Raw genomic sequence first — 24,705 nt, 5'->3', positions numbered from 1 at the left:
GACTCTCCTCCTCAGGGATCATGCCCCTAAGTTTGAGAGTCATTGCTCTTGTGTTTGCAAAAATACTCTGAGTATTTTAAAAACCTACTCCTTACCTTTAACAAGCTTTTTTCCCCTCCATTTTTCCATTCCTCAGCGAGTTTATCGGCGAAGATGGGAATGAAAAATTCTGGCAGTTTGTTGACACTGTGAAAGAGCTCACTGTATACAAGCAAGGAGGTAAGATGTTCCAACCGAACCATCACTGTGATTACAGGCATGTAATGATGAGAGCATCCAAATCTGAATTTATTTTCACCATAACAGATATGCTCATTATCTCTGTTGTTGTTTTTGTCAGAGTCTGTGCGCTCCTACTACAATCTGATCATTAAAAAGGCCGGCCAGTTTCTCACTGATCTTCAAGTTAACCTCCTCAGATTTGCTTTGGCCCTGCGGTCATACTCACCAGCTGTTCACGCAGCCCAGCAGGTATGTAAAAAAAATTATATTAAAAATAAGGAGAGTTATGTGTAAACATGTTGTCTGAGGCTGTTTTATTTTCTGTTTATCCTTTTATTGACCCAGTGTACTTTTTCACTCTCACTTTTTAGTTTTCCTCAATGTTTTGGCACAGTCTGGAAGTGACAGTCATTATTCCCAAAACGCTGTGAAATTCTCCTCGTCGATAACTAATTTTCTTACAGCAGTGTTTGTATATCTCTGTAGTTTCTCTGTGAATTTAAATGTGTAAGTTTAATTATCTTTAATTGATTCAGTCACAGAGTTTATCAGCAACATCCATAAGGGATTCCATACTCTGTCTAAACTCCAGTGTGCTGGTTCAAACACTTGAGTTCGTACCAAGTAGTTTTGTGTTGATGAGGACTTACAAAGAAGTAATGTGACATTTGTATCCACTCTGGTGTTTAAATTAGGTAGATTATTCACCGTTGGCTGTAGACTTTAGTTTCCTTTTAATCATGGCTTACTCATGTGACTTGAGTGCACTGTGTCCTCAACTCTTTACTCCTACAGTCGTCGTGGTTTCAGCAATAATGAGCAGAAATTTCATTCTGGTGACAGTGATGCACTGAATGATAAATTCCTCTCATTTTCAAATGTGTTAAACATTTGAGTGAGTAATGGCCTTTTGTGTGGGAAATGAAGTGCTGGGCTGCTCTGTGTACATTTCTTGATGATTACTTGGGAATATTGAGAATGCATCAATCATTTAACTGATTAACTGGCCTGTGCTCAAGAGTTTGGGGGTGGATTTGGACTCTGAAACAATAGACTTCATCATTTTGTATTTTTATTGAAGCGAAAGCACAATGTGATTTTATGCGCAGCACGAAACGAAATGTCCTCATTGGAAGTATAACGGCACATCCAACTGTGTGCTGTGTGAAAGCCCATGTCATGTGGTTCATTTCCGTCCCTTGTGTTCCAAACAGATTGCCAGTGATGAGCCTCCACCTGAGGCATGTCCTGCCTTTGTCGCCATCCATGGTCAGCACGGCTGCAGCACCAAGGACATCAAGAAACTCCTGAAGGCAGCAGCAGGCAGGTAACACAGTGGCAGTGTCCTTCCCTGAGAAAATAAAAACACATTTTAAACAGTTTCTCTGGAATCAAAATGATTTTGTCGATGGCTTTAGATTACCAGATACAAATTGCATTTCTGAATGTTTGCAGGCGTACACCGCATTTGTACAAGAATGACCACACATATCCAGGAGCCAACAAAACCGATGTGCCAGTTGTGATTCTCTATGCTGAGATAGGAACCAAGAAATTCACCTCCTTCCATAAAGTGCTATCAGAGAAAGCTGGAGAGGGCTCGCTTGTGTATGTGCTACGACATTTTGTAGCGGTGAGTGAAATTGCTATTCAGTGATCTCCACTGGTTAAAGGTTTTTTACAGATATCATGATTTGTTGGTCTCTATTTGAATAGGTCATCTTGTAATCTGTGTGGTGCATATAGGTTTTCTCAGTCCCTCTTTAAAGCACCCACCTTGTGAGAGCCTATATATTTAAAGCTTTCACTTTATGTATTGATCCATCAACTATCACCCCTGTAGCAAAGCATTCAGTTATTCCTCTGTACAAAGAAAAAGCTTTTTTCATCTCTGCTCCTCTGATGGTACAATTGCAGTGATGTAATAGCCCCTCTTTATTCCCTGAAGTGTAACACATACAAAGGCAGATTGCCTCACCAACAAATGTTCACAGTGCATCAACACATTCTTCAAAACTAAAAAATGAGCTGAGGTGCAGGTGCCTCTGATGGAGTAAAGCGCTCCTCTTTTTCTCCAAAGACACGGTTGTGTTATTAGTCGAAGCAAAGCTGCGTGTGGGTGTGAAAGACTTCTAAATGTGCCTGTGGAAGATTGAGGCAGTGCTTTGAATCGGAGTGACATTAGTGTCAAGGTTAGAGAGGCGGCTGCTTTGTCCATGGGCCTTGTGTTCCCAGAGGTAAAGCATGTTACTGCTAATAACTCACATTGTCTTTATGTTATAGAAAACCTTTCTCAGAAACAGCTTTTCATACCAAGACGCTCATTGCATGGGTGAAAGAAAGTGAACATCTTAACATCACAGCCACATGCTGTGTTTTACGCAGTGGTATTGATTGTTAGTGTATGATTTACTCCATATTCTGTTTCCTCAGTCAAACTGTGCTGCAGATAGTTTGACGGTTGGTGGCTCATGGTGATGTCAGGCTTATGCGCTGCTGCTCAGCCACTGAAACCCGTGTCATCAAGCTCCCTGAAAACTTCCCGAGGCAGTCTGGAAGTCAGGAGCAAGAGCTGCAACCCACAAGAAAAGAGGATTTTCAGGGGGTCTTCAGCGTTCAGGCTCCTATTTTTGCAGCTTTTGCTTCTAGTCTGTTCTGGCAGACCAGGAAGCTGGTGAATCTATTAGAAAAATGGCATCCCATAAAAATTTGAGTGCTTCACCGTATTTCTGATGTTGTCAGTGGAGACTGACCTGAGAAATACTGTATGCTTGATATACTGCTTGTTGAAAATCTGTGGCAGAGGCAGCTTAGTTTCTTCATACTGGCTGTGTGGTCTATGGATCTGGATATGTAAACAAAGCAAAACCATTTCTTTACTTCTCAATCTTTTTAGAAACCAAAGCCTCAGAAGATGCTCTTATCTGGGTACGGTGTGGAGTTGGCGATTAAAAGCACAGAATACAAAGCTGTGGATGACACCAAAGTGAAAGGTCAGTTTGAAACTTATTGTAGATTAAGTGTTAGACTTCTCTGAGTCCAAGTTACTAAATCACGTCACATCTTTGGTCACATCTTAGATTCAAAAACGTCAGCGAATGCTGAGGAGGATGTCACAGATGAAGTGCAAGGATTCATTTTTGGTACCTTAAAGTACGAAGCTAAACTGTTTCATGTTCATCACCATAAAGGTTGGATTATTGTTCTAAAGCATAATTTAATCCAAATGCTTTTTTCTTCCACCTCTGAAGGAAATCCCACCCTGAACTCAAGGAACAACTCCAGGAGCTTCGCAAACACCTGCAGGAGAGCACAAATGACATGGTTCCTCTCAAAGTGTGGGAAATGCAAGGTCTCCGTTTTTTGTTATCGTCTTTAAAATTGTTAAACAGGAAAAGTGTTGAAATATGGATTTTTGTTGTTTGAACTCATGGGATCATTTTATCTGAGGCTGGAAATTTGTTTTGTACTTTTGATCTTAACTAGACTCAATAATTTGAATCCACTTTCATGACTTCTGTTTTGATCACATTGCGAGGGCTTGAATTGTCTGGACTTATGTGCGCTCTTAGATGTTTAAGACGTCTTAGATGTTTAATTTAACGTCTGAATTTAGTCTTTGATCTCCACAGATCTCAGTTTCCAGGCAGCTGCCAGAATCATGTCCGTGCCAAAGTTTGATGCCTTAAAGCTCATGCGAGATCTCAGTCAGAACTTCCCGAGCAAAGCCAGGTAAGAAAACTGATCTCGTTTTGTCTGTCTGGCAGGCTGGCTCACACATTTGGTCCTTTTCCAGAACTCAGTCTGAGTTGGGAAAGGCACAACAACTGTTGTTCTCTAAATATGTGTTGAAATATGACAACATGTTTTCTGTAAATGTATTTGTTTGAGCATTACCCACTATAAGTGAGCCCTCATTCAGAAATCCTATCAGCTTTTTGATGTGTGTTCATCTCAGGCAGTTTGTAATAACAGCGAAAAGTGCTGAGTAAGAGTCTGATGTTTACAGGGAATTGACTGAAAAAGCACCATCTTGAGGGCCCACAGGTTTTCGGAGATTAAAACTGGCATTTTACTGCCAGCTGGGGACTCGGTAAAAGCTGATGGTGACTGTACATGTTTTACTGTTCCCACAGATCACTGACAAGAGTGGCTGTAAAACAGGAAATGAGAAAAGAAATTGAGGAGAACCAAAAGGTGCGGTATCATGAGCAGCCTTTCCACGTGGTTGTGCAGGAAGTCTCCTCTGATAGAATCCCAAACCATGCATGGGGTTTCTTCTGGAGGATGAGTTTCAAGTCAGAAATAAATCCCGTAACAAGATAAAAAGATGACAGTCTGTTCTCACTGTTCTTGTATCTGTGCTTGTTCCTCCAGCATCTCAGTAAGAGCGTTGGTGTAAACCCTGGAGATGGGGAGCTCTTCATCAACGGGCTGCACATTGATCTGGACACTCACAACCCTTTCAGGTAGGAACCAAGCAGGAGGGAGCTGTGCGCTTGCCTCAGACGACCAACTTATACGACCAGAGAACCTGATGCAACAGCAGAACCACTGCTTCACAGCTTATGTTTAAATACTGTTTTTTTTTTTGGACAGCATTTTGGACATCCTCAGAGCAGAGGCTAGGGTCTTGGAGGGGCTTCACAACCTGGGCATCAAAGGAGAACACCAGGGCAAGCTGCTGAGGCTGCCTGTGAACACTGTGGATGACAGCTATGCCTTAGATATCAGACATCCAGCGATCATGGTGAGCTCAGACAAAGATCATTAGTCTCACAGTGCTGCAGGTGTTCTTGCTCTGTGGTGTAAATTGATAACTAATTCCACCGTGAGCGTGACCGTTTCAGGTCTGCCAGACTAACTTTGGTCATTAATTAGAAGGTTAGCCAAGAAAAGCATCCAAATCCAAAACTTTTAACTTTTTTTCAGAACCTCTCATCATTTTAACTTTGTAGCTTAACAAGAAATGTCATTAAATGCCTGACCACCACCACCAGCTTTAAGGTAGTCTGTTCTCCTCTTCTTCTGACAATTGTCATGTGTGTAAGATCTATACACGCATACTTTGCAAGAAAAGACACAGCTTGATTCTTCTTTGATGTTTCACGCCAGCTGGCAACCATGGAGTTGCATTACTGCCACTAAACATGAGCATGCTGAAACTGTGCCATAGGGGTGGGAGAAAAAAAAACTAAAATTGATATATTGGTATTTTTTGTTCGACAATATCAAAATCGGGATTGTTTGTAAAAAAAAAAACATTAAAAAAAAATTCAAATTCTTTTTTTCAGTCTTTGTTTATAAATTGGATTTGTAAAAAGTTACCACTTTTCTCTAGCAGAGGGTGAAATGTTTCTCTCTGACTCACGTGATGTTCATTTTATGGGAAAATATGGCTCCTGATAAAGTCTCTAGACATTATCATCATCATCACATGGTCTTGAGTTAAAAAAGCAAACTAAAAATCACAAAAATCCTTAATATCGAAGGATCTTAGTTTAAATCGAATCGGCTCCCTAAAAATCATAATACAATCGAATTGCGAGGAATAGCATATTGCCACAGCCCTACTCTGCCATCGAGTCAGGTATTTGCACCGTGGGGAGGCCTGTAGAGACTGTGCAGTTTGTATCAGATTGACAAGCAGGGTTTTCATGAGACCTGGATCTTGAGTCATGGAAAACACTCTTCATATCTTAAAAAGCTGAAAATTTTAGATTGGTTTACATGGTTAAATGCAAAGGAATGCCTTTTTTTATTTGCTAGCATCGTCTTCTTGTGCTGTTCTCTTCTCACAGACTGTATCAAGTGCCAGTCTTGCGGATCACAGCTGATCATGATGTGTTAGAGTCACAACCCCCACAATCCAGAGTGTATTTTATCTGCAAGAAAAGAGCAAAACTGTGATCAACCCTTGCTGGTCATCTTGTTTAAAGCGCCTCATTGTGATTGATCTGTACTCCTCCAGTGGGTGAACGATATAGAAAATGACCCGATTTACCGCAGCTGGCCGTCTGGTGTCCAAGAGCTCCTCAGGGCCACATTTCCCGGAGTCATCCGACAGATCAGACGCAACTTTTTTAACCTGGTGAGTCATCTGAAGAACTGCTTAAGGGAACTGCTAATGATTGGGATATAATAGGAAAGAAATCACTTGTTAATGTACTTTCCGACTGAACCATGTGAATCTTTCTGACACATGCAGAAAAGAGAGCAGTGGGTGCATCGGTGTATTTCCTTAACTTAATTCAAACTCAGTATTTATAGATGTATTATGTTCCAGATTTAACTATGATCCCTTTGTGATTAGGTTCTCTTCCTGGATCCAGCACAGCCAGAAAGTGTTGAGCTTGTGAAACTAGCAGAGCTTTTCTTCAAGCATAAGATCCCCCTGAGGTTGGTGCTGTTATTGCTCCCACCTCCAACGCTGTTTATACAGTCCACTCTTGGCATTTAAAATCTTTACCAGGTAGTGATCTCATTTCTGCAGCAAATTGAATACTTGTTTTTACTCCCTTTCTATAGAATTGGATTTGTGTTTGTTGTCAACACCGAAGATGAGATTGATGGCTTCTCAGACGCGGGAGTCGGACTTTACCGGCTTCTGAATTATATAGCAGACGAGTACGACTTATCCCAGGCGCTGATGTCCATGTTTGCTGTAAGTTTGTCATACACGTGTTGATTTTTTGACACATTTCTAGTAGAATAACTCCAACTCACTCTTTCCCAGCTCATCTCTCTGTGAAGTCTGTGGTTTCCTTGTACCTTGTGTTATCCCGTGGTTTTAGACATTATTGGACAAGGTGACTCAGTGGGATTTTGCCTCTGCTCACATAGAGCCTGAATTTATTGACAGTAGCGGGGATCTGAAGGCAGTGATGGCCAAATCTGATCTGACTTACCTCTCTCCCAGTTGTACAACAGAGTAGACGTCGGGGAGCCGCTGTCTGTTGAAACAATCTCTTCTTACCTGAAGAACAAATTCCCCAAAGCCGGCGCTGAAAGGATTCTGGGTGTGGAATCCGAGTATGATGACACAAGAAAAGTAAGCAGATAAAAATCTCTATCATTTCTGCTGTTATGTACGTTACTTCAGCGTCTATAAAGCAGAAGCATGAGCTGTTGTGTGTCCTGCAGGATGGCGCTCTTTTCTACAGAAGGAGTGGCCTGGGTGCTCTTCCTCTGGCTTTATTTAATGGAGTTCCTCTGAGCGCAGACGAGATGGACCCAGATGAGCTTGAAACTATCATTCTTCAGCGCATAATGGACACCACAACAAGCTTCCAGAGAGCTGTCTTTATGGTACGATAAGTCTGCATGGAAAGGAGTCACTTTTATGCCTCTTTATTTCACCGATGGCACTTCATCCACGAATCTTTATTCCTCCCTGGCCCTCCTTTCTTTTTTTCTCGTCTGCTGACACATTGACACTTCACGACACGCTGGCTGTAAAGAAATAGGATCCAGTGTTTCTTTGTGAATCGAGGTTCATTGCTCTTTTGTCTTTTATCTTATGCCCACAGGGTCAGTTGGCTGAGAGCTCAGATGTAGTAGACTACCTGATGGAGCAACCCAATGTGGTCCCCAGGATGAACCCTCTTATTCTAAGCACTGACCGACGGTACCTCGACTTCACTGCAACCCCAGGTAACTTTTTTTTTACTCATCTTAAACCTGTCATCATTCATTTATAGTCCATCTATGTTTCTTCTCACTTTTTATTTCTTATCTCGCAGTTGTAGATGATTGGGAGGACACAACCATGTTTTCATTCCTGGACTCCAGGGACAAAACAGCTGTGATGGCAAAGAGACTGAAATATTTTACAAACACTGGTAAGAAGTCAACAATTATCTCTTTGTTTTTAAACCACAAAATCAGATGAAAACACACAATTTCATTTTCAGGAGCAGAGTGAAATTGGAAAAAGTCACTCAATTCAGGATTTTCCAGCCGTCGTCTGAAGCAGAGCAGTCTTTTTTAAATTTCCCTTTCTTCTCCCCCTCAACGTTTTCTTTAAAGTTGAGTGATATTCAGACAAAAGAGAATTTCTATAGTGCTTCACAGATCTACAGAAGTGTGAAATTGACGTTTGTTAAAGCAGACAGGCAGCCTCTAGAAACATAATAGCCAGGTCTGTCGACTGGCTTTAGGCCAGCAGTCCAAATGGTCGTCAGGGCTGCATTTCACTGCACAGGCCCGGAGTGTAGCTGTCTCAGTGAGGCTGAGGAGGCTGATTGCCATTCCCCCTCTGCGGACTCGCTGACCGGATGGCTGCCTGCTTTTCTGACTGACTTACTGACTGACTGGGGGGAAGTATAACTATGACAGGTAGCACAAGTCTCCACTAATATACTCAGCTCTCAGCCAGATGTCTCTCACTTCCCCCACACAATCTGAACATTCACCGCAATGACTGTACCTCATCTTCTCCCTGTCGTCTGATTGTCAGTGTATGAGCATGAGCTAACTCTTTAAATAGATTAGCAGCTTCTCCTAAATGCCACGTAAGCATTGAGGTTGACACTGACATTAAAAAAGCTTAAAATATCTTTTCCCTCTGGTTGTTCTTTCAGTATAAATCATTTAATTGTGTTTCCAGTGTGAGGAAACTACTGCGACAGCAGATGAAAAACTGATCAGGAACTGAAAAGCATCCTTTGTATTAAGATCATTAATCAGTTATTACTCTTTTACTTTAGGTGAGGATGGGCTGAGTGCTGTGACCATGTGGATAGTCGGTGATTATGACAAGGTGTCAGGGAGGAGACTTTTGCTGAATGCTCTGAAACATGTGGTGAGTATCACCTACACTTTGCAGTTCATCAGACCCCAAACACTCAGATCCACAGTCACAATCTACAAATCAATGTGTGTAGTGTGTGTGTGTGTGTGTGTTCCTGATTACTTTATATCAAACCATGAACACTCATGTCTAGGGCTGCAGCTATCAAATAGTTTAGTATTCGAGTATTCAAATGAAAATTCCATCGATTAATCGAGTAATTGAATAAGACACATTTGTATTTAGATAAAGAGCAGTTACTTTTCCAATAAAAATTTGTTTCAAACAAGTGGAAAAACAATGACTTTGGGTGTTATATTTTAAATTCAATGTGATCTTACTAGATATGAGACATTTTAACTAGGAATAAGACATTCTTAAAAGATTTTGAGTCATTGCAGTGTTCAGACTAAAATAATGATCCCTGCTGTATTGGAGCACATTAGGCTTCAGCGCTACTTGATATTTTATCCTTTATTGACCTGTTAGCTAAACTTAACAACTGTTTAGTTAGCTCTATCACATATTTTTTTCATCTTCTCCACTTAACAGCGCTGTCTTTAACAGGTTTAATAAGTCGCCAAATGACGCAGTCACCTAATTTGCATGACAAGTCATCAATCAATCAATCTTTATTTGTATAGCCCCAAGTCATTTGTGTGTAACGGTTGCGGACGCTGAAGGAGAGAGGAATAACATTATAGGAGGGACAGAAAGCGTGTAATCCACTGTTAATGTTTTTAGAACTACAAATGAACTTTGTTTGGATGACTCTTCTTTTGGGGTGTTAAAATGCGATCCTCCTCTACCGTACATTTATACACAGTGTGGAATTGGACTTTGAAGACTGTTTGAGCAGGTTCAGATGGCCAGTGTGACTGCGCTCTGAGAAACTGCTGCAAGCGAGCGAGATGTTTGCCTGTGACGGTCTGAGAGTGATTTTGGATAGGGGAGGAGCTCAGCACATGCGCTGCGTTGAGAAGCAGCTGGAGCTGCAGATCAACACATGCTTTCACGTCAGTCCTCAAACTCCAGAAAAAAAGCTAGATTTGTCACTGGTCAGTTTTTTTGGAAAAAAAGCGCAACAGGGGTCTGAAAAATCACCAAATATAGCTTTAGCTCTATTTGCAACATCAAAAGTCTACCACTCTTTGATGTTTTAAAATTAAACGATTCCTTGAGGCAAAGAAAATTTCGATCATTTTTTGTAATCGAGTTACTCGAATTATTCTAAGAATTGTTTCAGCCCTACTGATGTCATGACGGTGAAAATGTTTGAGAAACCAAAAAGTAGTTTACTGACATGTTTTTTTGCGATGGCCTCTTTGACACAAGTTTTGCAGCTAATGTCTCCAGAGCTGCATCACATTTACTGAAGATCTGTAACTGGAAAACAAACAGAGGAGATAAGGTCCATGGAGACACTTTTAATCTTCAAACGCTCACAAAAAGTCATAGACATGACTTTAACATGACTTAAACATGAAAATTAGAAATGATGACACTCTAGGTTTCTTGCTCGTAGTATAAATAGAAGCAGTAGAAGCCTTTACCTGAATTCCCCTCCCCAGTTTCTTTCCTTAGTAATGGCTTCAATCTCTGAAAATATGAGGCCGTATAACATATTTGTGACTCACCCCTGTGTTTTTGTGCAAGCAGAAGGCCAGCCCTGGAGTACGTATCGGGGTGATAGATAACCCCAGTGGAAAGCCCAGCGAAGATAACACCGTGCTGTACAGAGCTATCTGGGCTTCTCTGCTCACCCAGAAGAACAAAGCTGCAGCAGAGTTTGTTCAGAAACTCCTTAAAGAGGAGAGCAGCCGGCTCCTCCAACAGGGGACCAAGATGAAGGATTTACTGACAAAGGTAAAGTAGGGATTACAAAATGCACTTATTGTTTTCTTTTCCAGCTCGGATCGGTCTTACACTTGTAGATAGGCTGGTTATTTGACTTTGTTACTCCCCTGAAATAACCAAAATATGACTGAAATATTAAGAATAGCCAGAGGGAACTGAAATAAATATGTCACGCCGTATTTTCTTGGAATGAATTTCATATTATTTGACCAGATAGTTCCTGGTTTAGATAGAATTGGAAATTTTTACCAAAATGGAAGCAGATTTCCTACACAGTTGCTTGATTTCAGAGGATTCTCTTACATGGAGTTAGGGATGGGTACCTTTCACATTTCAAACGATACGGTAATGATGCCTGGTACCGGTACTCAACGGTGCCAATTTTCTGTACTTTTTTGTGTTTATGTGTTAATATTTTTTTTTTTTTGATAATATGTTTTTTTTTTTCAATTTCACAGATTTATTCTATATAACCTTGCAATGCTGTGTTTATGTCCAGCATGGAAAATCGCCTACTCTTCCACTCCCTTACAGTCACTAGAAAGCGTTAAGGTACCTAACCATGGTACCTTTTGATTTTATTTGAATCGGTACCTGGTACTTTTGCCAGAGTTCGGTTGGTACCTATAAAACTACCTAATTCAGTACCCATCCCTACATGTAGTATTACATTTTTTTTAAATGGAGATTTTGTGGAAAAACACTAGTTTTTTTGTAGGTATTATGAATGCTTTATGATTATGATTTTGGTAGCAAGCCTGCATGGTTGTACTTTATTTTAAAAAGTATTACTTTTCAAGTGTGGATCCTGACAAAATTTACAAAATCTATTTACTTTAAGCACAGTGACTGATAGTTGGTGAGAGGTTTTCACTTGCTTCTTTACCCCCACCTCATTAATCTCCAGAATATCCCACAAAGTCCAACAGACACTAAAAAAAGGGCTGAACTCCCATGTCTTTAAATAACAGCCCTCACATTTACAAAAAGACTGCAGCCACAGCTTCTCATCAACACCAACACACTGAGGTGTGTGAGTGTGAGTTATTTTAACATGTGCCAACCAATTAGAGAGAAGCATACCACAGATTAATTTGAGAAGCCATTTAATTAAAGATCTGAAATATCCAGATGGAAATGCCAGTTTCAGGCCAGACAAGTTTAAGAAGTAAAACACCTGAGGTGCTTTATCACAGTGATGTAAAGTCTTATAAATTCAAAGCTGCCATAAAGCAGTCCATCTCACTGATTTGCAACACTGCCTGCAATGAACTTATACAACCAAATATATTAAAGAGATAGCCGCCTGGATATAAAGAGCATTGCAGAAAGCTGTTTGATGTATTCCTCTGGTTTAAACCTTATATCATCCAATCTTTAGTAATGTGAAGAGCAACAGTGTGAGTGTTGCCTTGTTGAAGGCATTTAGAGTAAGATTTGTTCCCTGCACAGTGTCAGTAAAAAGCTTCTTTGTAAATTATCACTGAAAAGTGTCAGGATTGAAGATTTACTGATTTACATGAAGGCACATAGGAGGAAAACAAAGGTTGGATGTAGCTACTCGCAGAGATCTGTCTGCCACTGTTCTCATGATTTAAGTGCACAGTTGAGGAAAATTGTGATTGATGAGCCCATCTTCTCCTTCCACTCCCCAACACCAGCCAACAGAATACATTTAGAGCACGCATGATACCCCACAGCCTGTGGATGCCAGGGCAAGCAGCCTCCTCACTGTCAGTTCCACTTGATCTGTCACAGCAGCCGGCACAAAGCGGGCTCCACACGCTGAATCTTTAACGCAAAAAGATGCTGGTGGATACCTGGTCTCCATGACCTGATGAATGGCCGAGTTCCTGCTCACCGTTCATGGTTTCGTGAGCCTCCCCTGTGTTCAGCCAAGCCTGACTGCTGCAGTAAGCAGTGTGGTGCTTCTCCATACTGTAGTGATAAGTGCAGCATCCACCCACACAGCATTACACAGAAGACAAAAAAAATCCACAAGCGCTCATCAGCGAATCAGCTGACAGGAGAGCTCCTGTCTCCCCCATCAGGAATAAGTCATAGAGCACAGGTTACATTTGGGACCAACCATAACAAACTGCCCTTCAATTATAGCAGCCTTTAACAATGGAGGGAGAATGGTCTGGAAATAGCAGCAGTAAGATAGGTAGGGGTGGCTGTGTGAGCTGAGACACAGAGTCCAGGGATATGAGTTTATTATTGGCTGCCAGACAGACTTGCTGACTGGATTGTGCTGACATTATTGGTATTTCACCTGTTCTCCTGAGAAGAGATGTTGGAGAAACTAATAACCTGACTCCACAAACCCTCCACACTCCCACACCTAATTTGTTATAGACAAAAAATGGCAGAGGCTTAATTAAGAGTTTGTTAAATTAATTACAAATTGATTAATCTCATTTTCACGCATGCACATTTTTTATATCTTGGTCCTCTGGCTGAAATATATTTTATGTTTGAAAGCTGCAGTGATTTTTGCTGATGCGAGGCATCGATGATATTGTGAATAATTTTCAGTTTGCCTCGCATTCATCATTTCTCATGCCGATGCATCATTTGGGTTCGGTTTTGGACAAGCTTTAAAGGGAAAAAGGTCCTTGAGCTGGTCTATTGGATCTCACATAGAGAAGTGTGTGATGTACTGCAAGCCAACAGTGCAATCAATTTATCCAACAGCCTAAACAAACTTTTGTTATTCTGCTCCAGGGCATGGCTGAAGATGCCTTTGAGAAAAAGTTCAACACAATGGAAGTGGATTTCATCCGCAGTCAGCAGCTGTTTTGTCGAGAAGTGTTGAAGCTGAGGCCTGGACAGCGGGCAGTGATTAGCAACGGCAGGGTGAGTCATCTCCAACTTTAACAACACTATTCAACCAGGTCAGGATTCAAGCATCAAGGTTTCTAAGAGGTGAAGATGTGGTTAATGTTGCTGTAATTTCTGGATCCTTTAAATGGCTTTGTTTTTGGGACTTCTCCTGTTTTGTTTTCACAGTGCGTCCTCTGTTCTGTCACATCAGCATGCCTGTTCCTTTAAAGGTTACAGAGGCCACAATCTGCACTGTTTGTTTGTGAGCGTGCACTGAGATGATGACTGATGTCACAGCCGCACTGATGCCGACAGGCTCGTGCGAAGAGGCCAACTCTCTGAGATGGCAGCAACAATTAATATCATTCCACTTTCCTCTGCCGCAGTGGCCAGACTCTCCTCTTAATATAGATGGAAAGAAAACACTGGCACGTTGACTCTGAGTGGGAATAAAGTGTGACTTTTATTTCACTCTAACACTTTCTGATCTTATAGTAAATAAAATGTGGCACAAAAACGAGCAAAGTCATCTTCTAACTGCATTATTTCCCTTGTGTTAGGTTCTGGGTCCGTTTGAAGAGCAGGAAGAATTCAGTGTGGAGGATTTCCACTTGCTGGAGAAGATAACACTGAGCGGTGCTGCAGAGAAAATCAGAGCCAGTGTTAAACAGATGGGGATGAAGCCAAAGCAGTATGTTTGCATTTTTCTACCTCGCTCTGTTTATCCTCCTTCCTTCAATTTTCTGTGATAAATATTTTAACATCCCTTTATCAGAGGATAAGTGTTAGGAGGTGAAATAAGTCTTATTCTCAAGTTTGGCGTTCCTTTTATTTACCTCTTGAGTGGAAAACAACCTCTACCTGTGTTTTGTGAAAGTGATTCAGAGAATGTCATTTTAAAGGTCCGTTCATCATTAATGATTTATGAGACTACCTTGTTAACAGGTTGACATCACATTATGTGAGCTCTGTTTGACATCCCTCTGAACACGTAGTGTTAATAAATGATGGACTGACCCTTCCACATCTCGTTTCCTCTCAGAGCCAGCGACTTAGTCATGAAAGTCGATGCCCTCCTAAGTGCAGCCCCCAAAGGAGAGGTCAGGAGGGATTTGGGCTTTATCAAAGACAGCCACAGGTGGGCAACAGTTTTTTTTCTCTGTTTACTAACCTTTTGACTCTGCAGTCTGAGGGAAGTGTTTTTAATTCTCTTTTTTGGTATCCAAAAAGTGCTACGCTATCATTTCAAGCAGTCCAGAAGTCTTTTTTGATTTGCAGTTTTTGCTGAGTCAGCTTTGAATAACCTTGTGTTGCTGATGCTGCTGTGTGTGTGTGTGTGTGTGTGTGTGACTCCTTCACAGCGTGCTGCATCTCTCTCCACGTGAAAATGAGGTGTTCTATGATGTTGTGGCCATCGTTGACCCGCTCACGAGGGAGGCACAGAAGATGTCCTCTCTGCTGATTGTAAGCTGTTTTCATCTCTTTGTGCACTTCTCATCACTTTCCATCAATTCTCAAGAGCAGACGGCTCAAGTTCAAGACTGAAAGGAAGTGTTTTCATGATTCAAGATAAGGGATGCACGATATATCAGTACCAATATCAGATGTGTTAAAGTGGGCCGTTATTTACTCATAAGCTGCCATTTTCAGAGCATCTTCAACGATCTTTCAAGACCCAAATAATATTGTTTCTATGACTATGTAAACACCAAACCTACCTAAGAAGAGTGGACTCTCTTCTTTTATGTCTCTCTCCCGGTTTTTGATCCAAAAAACAGACAAAAAAAACTTTTTTGATCGCGTTTATTTCGGGCGCTCCATCCTTCAATCCCCTCCATGGTCGTCTTTTCTCATAATCACGCCGCTCTTTCCCTCTGGACCACCTCGACACATCATCTCAGATTGTTTTTTTTTTTTTAATTTATTTTACCAATATTGATATCACAACGGTTACTGCTGCAGCCTCACAGCAAGAAGGTTACTGATTTGATTCCCAGCTTGGCCCGCGGTGGGCCTTTCTGCGTGGAGTTTGCATGTTCTCCTCGTGCATGCGTGGGTTCTCTCCGTGTACTCCGGCTTCCTCCCCCAGGTTGTCTGTCTCTGTGTCAGCCCTGTGATTGACTGGCGACCAGTCCAGAGTGTACACCGCCTCTCGCCCAATGACAGCTGGGATAGGCTCCAGCCACCCATGACCCTGAACAGGATAGACGGTTCAGAAAATGAACGCATTAATATTGATCCTTGAAACAAATTTTGTTTCCTTGTTTCAAGGACCTTTTCAATCCCTTTCCAAAGAGCACCTCAAACTAACTCTGCCGAGTCCAGGTTAGCACTCCTTCTCTTTGTCTTCTGAATTAATATTGATATTGGTAAATATCGGTTATCGGCCACAACAGCAATATTAATATCAGATATTGGTATCGGCCAACATTTTCATTTTGGTGCATTTCGAATAAAAAGGTCAGAAAATGTCCTGTGATTTAGTACTTTGGCCCATTTTTCTGAAATAATTGGACCTTTCAATATCTGGGAGTTATTTACAATTTATTGCACGTTATACGAGGGTAAAACAGATTAAAATGAAGATAAACACAACAAGGGAATTTGAATTTAGAGGTTTACTGAAGGAAAAAACACTGCAATTGAACATAACATGTTTTACAAGATAAATTTAGAACGTGACTGCTGTGGACGCCGACACATCTGAAGCCAAAGGGTTAAGTGATCTAATTTATAACCCCTCCAGTCTCCACCAATCCTGTCTGTTTTAACTATTAATGAGAAAGTATCACACATTGTGTTTTAATCCATAGTTGATACTGGTATCCGCCAAAATTTTTATATCAGTGCATCCCTTTTCCTGATGAGAGTTTTGCTCATATCCAAGCGGTAAAAGTCCTTATTTTGTGTTTTTGCATGCGTAAGCTGCTAACTGTTTGACTTAACTTAGTTTCACTTAACCTGTTCGTTCATAAAAAAGCTCATGTATGTCTTTCCCCTCTCTGGTGGGCTGGGCTCCATTTCACTCCTCGTGTCTAATTGGCTCTCATCTCCTGTGATCCCTGCAGGCACTCAGTCAAGTGGTCAATGTGAGACTCCAGGTGTTTATGAATTGCAAGTCCAAGTTGTCCGAGATGCCCCTCAAGAGGTGAGCTGTAGCTTCAGCAGTAATTAAATTTCCCTGTTTGGCTTGTTTGTGTGTGTATCCTCTGACCACTCTGCCTCGCCTCCTTCCCTTTGTAAGATTATACTGCACAGATTCAATCTGCTTAATAACACCACCTTATTGCTTTGGGCCTCCCCTCACATCTCTGGGCAAATTGCTTACAGCTTGCAGCGCTGCTGTGGTTCATCGCGTGTTGTAAAAACAACAAAATAAAACAACAACGACAAATGAAAGGTTGAAATTGTCCATTAACATTTGTACCACTGAGTGAATGTTCGTCATTATGTGATTTCAAGTGTTTTCTTCTTTAATTCGGTCTTTAAAGGCTTGAGCTGTTTGGAGTTTCTGAAAAAGCTGGAGTCTTTCTTTTTCGATGTCTTGTGACATAAATCTTTGAGGGAGTTCAGCCTCAATTTGAAGGGAGAAGTTACAATATGACCTTTATCGACTAGCTCAGATTGACAGATAGAAATGTGATGGAAGTGACTCTAATCACTTCAAATCACCTCCTCCTCACTTCCTGTTCCCCTGAGTGACAATCAGCTGTAATTGATACAAATGGATGCATGATATTTTCACATTAGAGATAAACAAATGTCGGTAATCAAAGCTGCTACAACATCACAATACAGGAGCAATTTATCTTATTAGTTTTTGTCTACTCTCCTGAAGACCATTTCCTGTGTTTAAATATTGGAAATGTGACGACAGGGGAGGATAGACGTCAAAGAGTCAATATTTTTGAACATCTGGCAGGATTATATTTGTTGCACGGCTGGTGTTGATTGGAAACCGTGAGAATGTTTTACTTTGGGGAGCCATGAGCTTTCAAATGATGAAAACAACTCACACAAACTCACATCCTTACTGCTTTATGTCCCTTGTATCGCTGTAAACTCAGTAATCCTGTAACTAACCCCTGGATGTACTGCTGTCAGCGGGTTTATTCAGTTCAACTAAATCTCTCACTGCAGTGGATATCTGCCTCCTCTTTCCCCCTCTTCCCTCCTTTGGAGACTCAGTCATCTCGCAAACAAACAGATCAAGTCAAGACCCCTTCTGCATCGATGTTCTCCTCCTTAGCTTCACTCTTTACCTCCTTACATTCCTGGGCTCTGTGATAGCAGCTGCCGTCTCACACTCCAGCTAACAGCCTCTCAGGAACAGAAACACAGCAGCTGTGACGGGGAGTAACTTACAAGAATTCAGTGTCAATAAAAACACCTTTAAATACAAGAAAGCATCCTGAATTAGAAGAATTAGTTTTGTTATCATCTGCTGTGTTGTGAGAACTTTAATGGCTCTGAAGGTGTCACTGAAGAAAAGCAATTAACATAAAGATTAGCAGAGAGCTGATGTCTGTAGCAGCTCTGGAGGAAAGAAACATTTCTGGGGCTTGAATGTTCTTGTTATTGGCAGAGCAGGAGCACTGTCAGTAGTAGTATTAGATTTCTCACTTTGAAGAGATTGTATATACTGAGCTGTCACAACAGAGCATATCTCCCCTGTCCTGAAAATAAGACTGTTGCACAACATGTCATGATTTCAGCACTTGGTGGAGAACTTTGCCTTTGTTGGACAGAACGGTCGGCTCACAGAGGCAAAAGTGCTGGAAGATTTTCACCAATTTCAGCCTCTTTTTCTCTGCTCTGTTTAATTCGATGCTAACGAGCAGTTATCCAGGGAGCACTGTCATTGAGTATGTCTCTGCTTGTCTTTTCACAGCTTCTACCGCTTCGTCTTAGAGGCTGATGTGAATTTCTTGGGCAATGACACAGTTTCTCCAGGACCTGTCGCTCGCTTCACAGAGCTCCCAGAATCCCCCCTCCTCACCTTGAATATGATCACACCAGAGAGCTGGATGGTGCAGGCGGTCCGCAGCCCCCATGACTTGGATAACATCCACCTGCAGGAGGTAACCTGCTCCCCGGTCGTTCCCCTTCAGCAGTTTTCTGATCCCTTTAAATGCAGCCGTGGTGTTTTCTAATGAATCGCCCCCTCGTTGTTGTTTTTTGTTCAGTCTCTCACTAACCTCTGGGTTCTTTCCAGGTGAGCGGGGTCGTGTCAGCGGAGTACGAGCTGGAGCACCTCTTGCTAGAGGGTCACTGCTTCGACCTGTCGACTGGGCAGCCCCCCCGCGGATTACAGTTCACTCTGGGCATGAGTCGTGACCCGCTCATGTATGACACCATCGTCATGGCTAACCTGGTCAGCATCTTTTTACCTTCAACATTCAAGTTAGCAGGCCACTTTGTCTTAGAGACAGCGTCCTTTTCGTGATGGTTTACTTTTCTCATACAGATTATCACATTAACTGTACATAATGATGAACACTGTGTCTCCAACTCCTTTCACTCTATCTCACAAAAGAGATGACAAAATACTGCCTGGATGGATTCTGACTTCTTTCATATTTATGATAATAACTGTATTTATTTAACACCTTTGCAAACAACTTTTAGATGGTGCTTTCACAGATTTAAGTATGGCAGAGAATCAGAGTGGGGGGACAAAAAAAACATTTAAGCAGTATCAGCATGATTTAATAAGTGGATGTTATACAGAAAGATAAACAGGATAAAGGAGAAGTAAAAACCAAATATATATATTTTTTCGGATAGGGATGTCCCATTCAGTTATTTTTGCCCCTGTATCCGAGTCCAAGTCATTTGATTTTAAATATCTGACAATACGGAGGCCTGATCCGATACTTCTACTCAGATACATCGCAGTCCTAGCTTAAAACTCCTCCCTTGTTCTGCTCCACTTTACGGCATTCAGCCAAAAGTGTCACTGTTGTGATGTCATGCCCTGCGTTGTTTCTGTGTGGGGTTGAGACAGTCTGACTCTGTACCACCACATAACGGTAGTAAATACAAAGCCGTTATTTTTCCCATTTGTTTTAAAATATTATTATTATAATCATAATGGCAATGTATATATACTGATTGGGATGTAATGTCAGATTCCAATTGAGTCTGTAACCACATGATCTGATCTGGACACCCCTAGTTTTGGATAAAGATGAAGACAACAGCATCCCATCAGAAGAATATAAAAAGGATTAAAAGGATAAAAGAAATGAATACTTAAATTGATCGTTAGGTGAATGAAAAGATAATTAGCACAAAGAGAAAAAATAAAATAAAAATGGATTAAAATCTACGTTATTTCATCAAACTTGAAATACAGTTAAAAAGGCAACATTAAATGAAAGTAAGTCTGTAAGAGTGAGATTTAAGAAGTGATTTAAAACATGTTACTGGCTCTGCAAACCTTATTTTAATCGTAGGATTAGCTTTTGGGGCTCAGATGTTTACGCTGTGTGCCTACTGCCACTCAAAATGCACATCTAACGTTTCCTATCTGACTTTTTTTTTTAAAGCATCCTCTCTGTTTCTCCTCTACAAGCTGAATTTGAGCAGCTAATAACCAGTAGAAAGTAAAGTGGTGGAAATCATGTACCAACTGTCAACATAAAGGGGGCGGGGTTTGTGACTCGGAGCTCAAACCATTCGGCTTTACTTTCAGGGAACTGTCTTAAGTCTATCTTTTTCTACAGTTTAGGATTAGCACACAAACAGTTTGCTTCAGAATATTCTGATGTGTTATGTTTCTGTAACAGGGATACTTCCAGCTGAAAGCCAATCCTGGCGCCTGGACTCTGAGGCTACGTAAAGGGAGATCTGAGGACATCTATCAGATCCTCACGTGAGTTTTTTCCTGACAACAAACTTTGGCTTGCTGCTGACCACTCTGCCTTATCAGCATCGTTACCTGTTTTCACATACCTCTCTCCATTTTATACCGGTGGAGATGAAACCCATCACTATAGTAACATGCGGAGCTGCTGACACCGTAGCAGCTCAAGGTTTTGATGAGTGCAGGGAGTTGTGTTCACTACAGAGCAGAGAGAGAGGGAGACATGTGGGAGGAGAGTGGTGCTATTAAAGAGAAGACAGAGTGGAGGAATGATTCAGCTGGTCACCTGCCACGCCATCCACCTCAGACGGCAAAATATCTGCAGCAGAACGTGTTTTCGTTTGGATGGTGTAGGTGTCAAAGGCTTCATAAATGAGACAGAGTGCGTTGGCGTTGTGTAATTTCCCAGGACAAATGGAAACCATGTTGTGCTTTAGTTGGGATGATTCATTTTTGAAGAAGTTGTGATATTTTATGCCATTTATTCTTTTAATCCTGCAATTTTACTTTAATTAAAAAGTGTGGTAATGCTTTCTTCTGAGATCTGGAGACAAATAAAATCACTTTTTTGGGGTTTGGAACTTGTTGCTTAAAATCTGACTCAACAAAATGATTAGTTGTAATCTTTCACTGTCACCATTTAGAACAATAACTGAAATCTCATCTGTATATATGTGAGGATTTGCATGTGCTGCTGTAGTGCATTATATTAGATGTCTCCACAATGACCAATATTGCCCTCTCAGGCTCTCCTCACATAAGATTTAGGACACATACAGCACTCGGTTTCTCTGGAATCATATCAGACAACCAAGATTTATTCCCCAATCCTCCAGGTGAAGCAAAGAGTTGATGTCATTTTTCACCTTGGCAGTGTCATTATTCTTGTGGTTAGCAGCACTCTGCTCTGGTTAGGTGGCCGATCAGAGGCTGGAGGGGGGAGTATCTGTGCTCTCCACTCCCACAGCCTGCATTTTTCCTCTTCCAGCCCGCTCCACCACTGTGTCACGCACTGACAGCGATGAATGAGACGACCGGTTTCTCCTCTCTCCTCAGAGCAAGGATACGGATTGATCTCTGGTGCTTTCTAACACAAGCCCTAAAGGCTGAGTTGCATCTGCGACAGCAGAGTTGGGGGGAAAACACAAGCAGAATTTGAGCTTGGAGGGAAAAATTGCACTTTGGGTCCACTTAGGAGGGGGCATTTATCATAGTGATAAGGTTAGTTTTTTTTGCCTTTGGTAAGCACAAGGGTCGTAATGGCTCGCTGTGCATCTCAGCTTGTTGCTCGTCTGTTCCTGAAGTTTGCTCCCTGGTGTTTCACCATCAGACCTTGCAGATCCTCGCTGCCAAAACTCATTCTGCACTGGGAAAATCAGTCCTAAAACAATTACAGTGAAAGGCCAATGTTACACAGTCAATACTGCACAGGCTTTCTCATTTAAATCCAGCAGTTTATACGGCATGGCTGATGGGAAAAATAATGGAAAGGTGATTCTTAATGGTGATTGAGGGTAATGAATATGGTCGGTGTGACCCTGGCAGCTCGCCCAGTCTCTCCTGGGTCTGTGGTCCCCCCATTGGCTGCTGTCTGTTTCATTAATGGAGTCCGTACAGTAGATTGTTCTTTATGTCCCAAACATGTTGGACTCAGCACATGATTTAAGCTAATTGTTTGAGAGTTTCTGTAAGAGCTGTATGATGAATATATATTATCTGAGGCTTTTGCTGCATTGAACAATGATTAATGCTCAGGCTGTGGCGCTTTGCCTTAAGGTTGCTGCTCAGCTGCATTGCATTAAGGAGTCTAAAAACATCCCTGCAAATATCAGCTTGTGTTGTGTTTGGATGCTAAATGCATCCTTATTCTTCACTTTCTCAGCTAATAGCTATCTGTTTGTTTACATTGGACCTCTCTGCCCCCGCCAGCTCAGCTGCCAATCAAAAGCCTGCTTTGACCTGCCTACTCAGAAACTCAGAGGCATCTCTGATTTCTCTCCAAAGATTATTCTTATGTTTTATCACTAATACATCAAAGCAGGTAATACAAAAAATCAGGTACTTAACTCTATATTATTTCAAAGTAGATTCATTTGAAGCTGGTAAAGATCTGATAAAACAGAACATTACAGCCTATTGTGCCATGGACAGCTTCCTGTGGACTAATAATGTGCTGTTTCTAGATTTTAAAGTTCTCCAGACACTGATTTCGTCCCACAGATATCACCCAGCTTAATTAAGTCTTGAGAAAGATTTTATTGATACTAACGCCCTTATCGATTCTGCTCATTAATCCAATTCTTTGTTGATTCCCTTATCAATCCCTCCTGTGAATTTTCTCTGTACAAAAAGTAGCTTTACAAGTTTTCTGTGTCAACAACATTTGAGTTTATCGGTGAATAATTGGTCTCTGGATCTGGATATCTCTAGATGTAAATAAATAGAAATAATAAAAAATCGCATGTTGCATGCATAGACTATAAAACTGGTTGCGTGACGTTAATGTACTATTTTGTTGTTATTGACTAAAGTAGGCCATCTAGTGTTGGTGGTTTTAGCAGGTTTCAGTTGCTGCAGTTATGAAGCCAGCCCTGAGCCTGCACGCAACTGTTCATTTTTCTGTTACTTATTTTGACATTTGGAGTTCTCAGTGTTGTTAAAAAAGACTAACTGTGATCTGTTTCTGTGATGGAAATTGAAATTCTATTCTGAAACCTAAGTTATACTGATGTATGCTAACCACTAGCATATCAATGCAATTTCCCTAATACGTTAGCATCAAGCTAGCGCTATTTCATTTATATCATCTTTGGTAAATTAGGAGATTTATACCATGCTGAGTGTATTAAATGGGAATATCTTGAGAGAAAGTAATGCACATTTCTTTGTGTGTTCAGTTCTTTAAAAAAAAAATCCTGAATCAGGATTTTCTTGGGAAACTGTTATCCAGCTGCTAGGCTAAGATAGCTGCGGCAGTCTAATCGACGTAAGGTCCAGCAGCTCCGGCATAGTGTAAAAAATCGATAAGCTAATTGTTAAGCATAAAGGCTAATGATGTTGATGGATCAAAGCATGTCTTATCCATACCTAACAGGAACCGTTTTTCAATGCCTATCACTAGTCGGGTCTCAAGGTTTCAATATCAAAACTAAAGGCTAAAGTCATCATCTCGTATGTCAGCTGATAAACAATCATCTTAATTTTTTGGCCTCACTTATATCAGACCCTCTAGCTACAGATCCATAATACAGATGTAATCTTTTATAAATGTCAGCGTCAGTAATCACTCTGTTCCTCTCTCTCAGCCATGACGGAACTGATTCCCCAGCCGACGCCGGAGACGTCGTCGTCATTCTGAACAGTTTCCACAGCAAGATCATCAAAGTCAGAGTAAGTGTATTTCTCAAAACTTGTCTTAATATTAAACCAGAAATGATCTCATAGTACAAACAGTTTCAAAATATCACAAAAACATCTTTGTATTTTGTCTTCTGTTTCACTCCAGGTGCAGAAAAAGGCAGATAAGATGAATGAAGATCTTCTAAGTGAAACTGGTGAAAGCAAAGGCATTTGGGACTCCATAGCAAGGTGTGTATTTCTTCACAGATAAAAGCCAGATACGCTTTTGTTTAATATTGGTTGTTTCCTTAAATACCTCCCGGCAGACTGACTATGAAATTGACGTCCAGTTGTTTCACCTACCCTCTGTGGTTTTTAGGAGATCTAATTCCTCCCCTCGATCCAGACTGCGATATTATGCTGTAAGATCTAGTCTTGCAAAAAATATGTGCTTCTGTAGGTATGTGTGTGTGTGCATTGGTGTGTTTTCCCCCCGACACTTCCTAACTGTGTGGTCCTGTCTTCTCACTTAATGCCTGCTGTGTGAAGTGTTTGGAGCACTTTTGAGAAAAGGTAGGCAGTGTCGCTGCGACTCATTTAACACCTGTAACATCTTCGTCATACTCATCAGCATGCAGTGTTTATTGGTTGTTGGATGTGCTGCATCAATCTAGTAAGTTTTTAATGGGTGATGATGACTTAAACATGTTTTCCAACAGGATGTGGTTATAAAGATGTGTTAAAATACATCACACATTTTACATTTCCTTTTTCATTTATTGTTGTATATTTAGAGTCCCAG

The 24,705-nt window shown here is 41.1% G+C and overlaps 1 protein-coding gene across 3 annotated transcripts in view; it reads left to right on the top strand.

Moving 5' to 3' along the window:
• Positions 1 to 24,705, top strand: part of uggt2 (UDP-glucose glycoprotein glucosyltransferase 2) — a 37,532-nt gene that overhangs the window by 1,620 nt on the left and 11,207 nt on the right. For 2 of the 3 annotated variants that reach the window (XM_074695632.1, XM_074695631.1), the window contains exons 3-33: positions 137 to 219; positions 341 to 471; positions 1,437 to 1,549; positions 1,678 to 1,855; positions 3,119 to 3,215; positions 3,303 to 3,375; positions 3,474 to 3,574; positions 3,855 to 3,954; positions 4,359 to 4,419; positions 4,600 to 4,691; positions 4,822 to 4,972; positions 6,194 to 6,313; positions 6,536 to 6,621; positions 6,751 to 6,886; positions 7,142 to 7,273; positions 7,366 to 7,530; positions 7,752 to 7,875; positions 7,965 to 8,063; positions 8,931 to 9,025; positions 10,673 to 10,879; positions 13,598 to 13,729; positions 14,257 to 14,387; positions 14,739 to 14,834; positions 15,058 to 15,160; positions 16,765 to 16,844; positions 18,588 to 18,777; positions 18,912 to 19,070; positions 20,488 to 20,573; positions 23,870 to 23,954; positions 24,070 to 24,152; positions 24,453 to 24,476. In XM_074695632.1, the coding sequence (XP_074551733.1) occupies positions 137 to 219; positions 341 to 471; positions 1,437 to 1,549; positions 1,678 to 1,855; positions 3,119 to 3,215; positions 3,303 to 3,375; positions 3,474 to 3,574; positions 3,855 to 3,954; positions 4,359 to 4,419; positions 4,600 to 4,691; positions 4,822 to 4,972; positions 6,194 to 6,313; positions 6,536 to 6,621; positions 6,751 to 6,886; positions 7,142 to 7,273; positions 7,366 to 7,530; positions 7,752 to 7,875; positions 7,965 to 8,063; positions 8,931 to 9,025; positions 10,673 to 10,879; positions 13,598 to 13,729; positions 14,257 to 14,387; positions 14,739 to 14,834; positions 15,058 to 15,160; positions 16,765 to 16,844; positions 18,588 to 18,777; positions 18,912 to 19,070; positions 20,488 to 20,573; positions 23,870 to 23,954; positions 24,070 to 24,152; positions 24,453 to 24,476 (3,513 nt within the window). The remainder of the gene's footprint in view (positions 1 to 136; positions 220 to 340; positions 472 to 1,436; positions 1,550 to 1,677; positions 1,856 to 3,118; positions 3,216 to 3,302; positions 3,376 to 3,473; positions 3,575 to 3,854; positions 3,955 to 4,358; positions 4,420 to 4,599; positions 4,692 to 4,821; positions 4,973 to 6,193; positions 6,314 to 6,535; positions 6,622 to 6,750; positions 6,887 to 7,141; positions 7,274 to 7,365; positions 7,531 to 7,751; positions 7,876 to 7,964; positions 8,064 to 8,930; positions 9,026 to 10,672; positions 10,880 to 13,597; positions 13,730 to 14,256; positions 14,388 to 14,738; positions 14,835 to 15,057; positions 15,161 to 16,764; positions 16,845 to 18,587; positions 18,778 to 18,911; positions 19,071 to 20,487; positions 20,574 to 23,869; positions 23,955 to 24,069; positions 24,153 to 24,452; positions 24,477 to 24,705) is intronic. The other variant, XM_074695633.1, reaches the window with a different exon arrangement.

The sequence above is a fragment of the Halichoeres trimaculatus genome, unplaced genomic scaffold, assembly GCF_033239565.1.
Source record: "Halichoeres trimaculatus isolate MK-OKI-2021-1 unplaced genomic scaffold, fHalTri1.1 fHalTri1_scaffold_19, whole genome shotgun sequence".
In the NCBI taxonomy this organism is placed as follows: Eukaryota; Metazoa; Chordata; class Actinopteri; order Labriformes; family Labridae; genus Halichoeres; species Halichoeres trimaculatus.
Note: the sequence above shows the minus strand (reverse complement) of the source record. Positions and strands in the feature narration are given on the sequence as shown.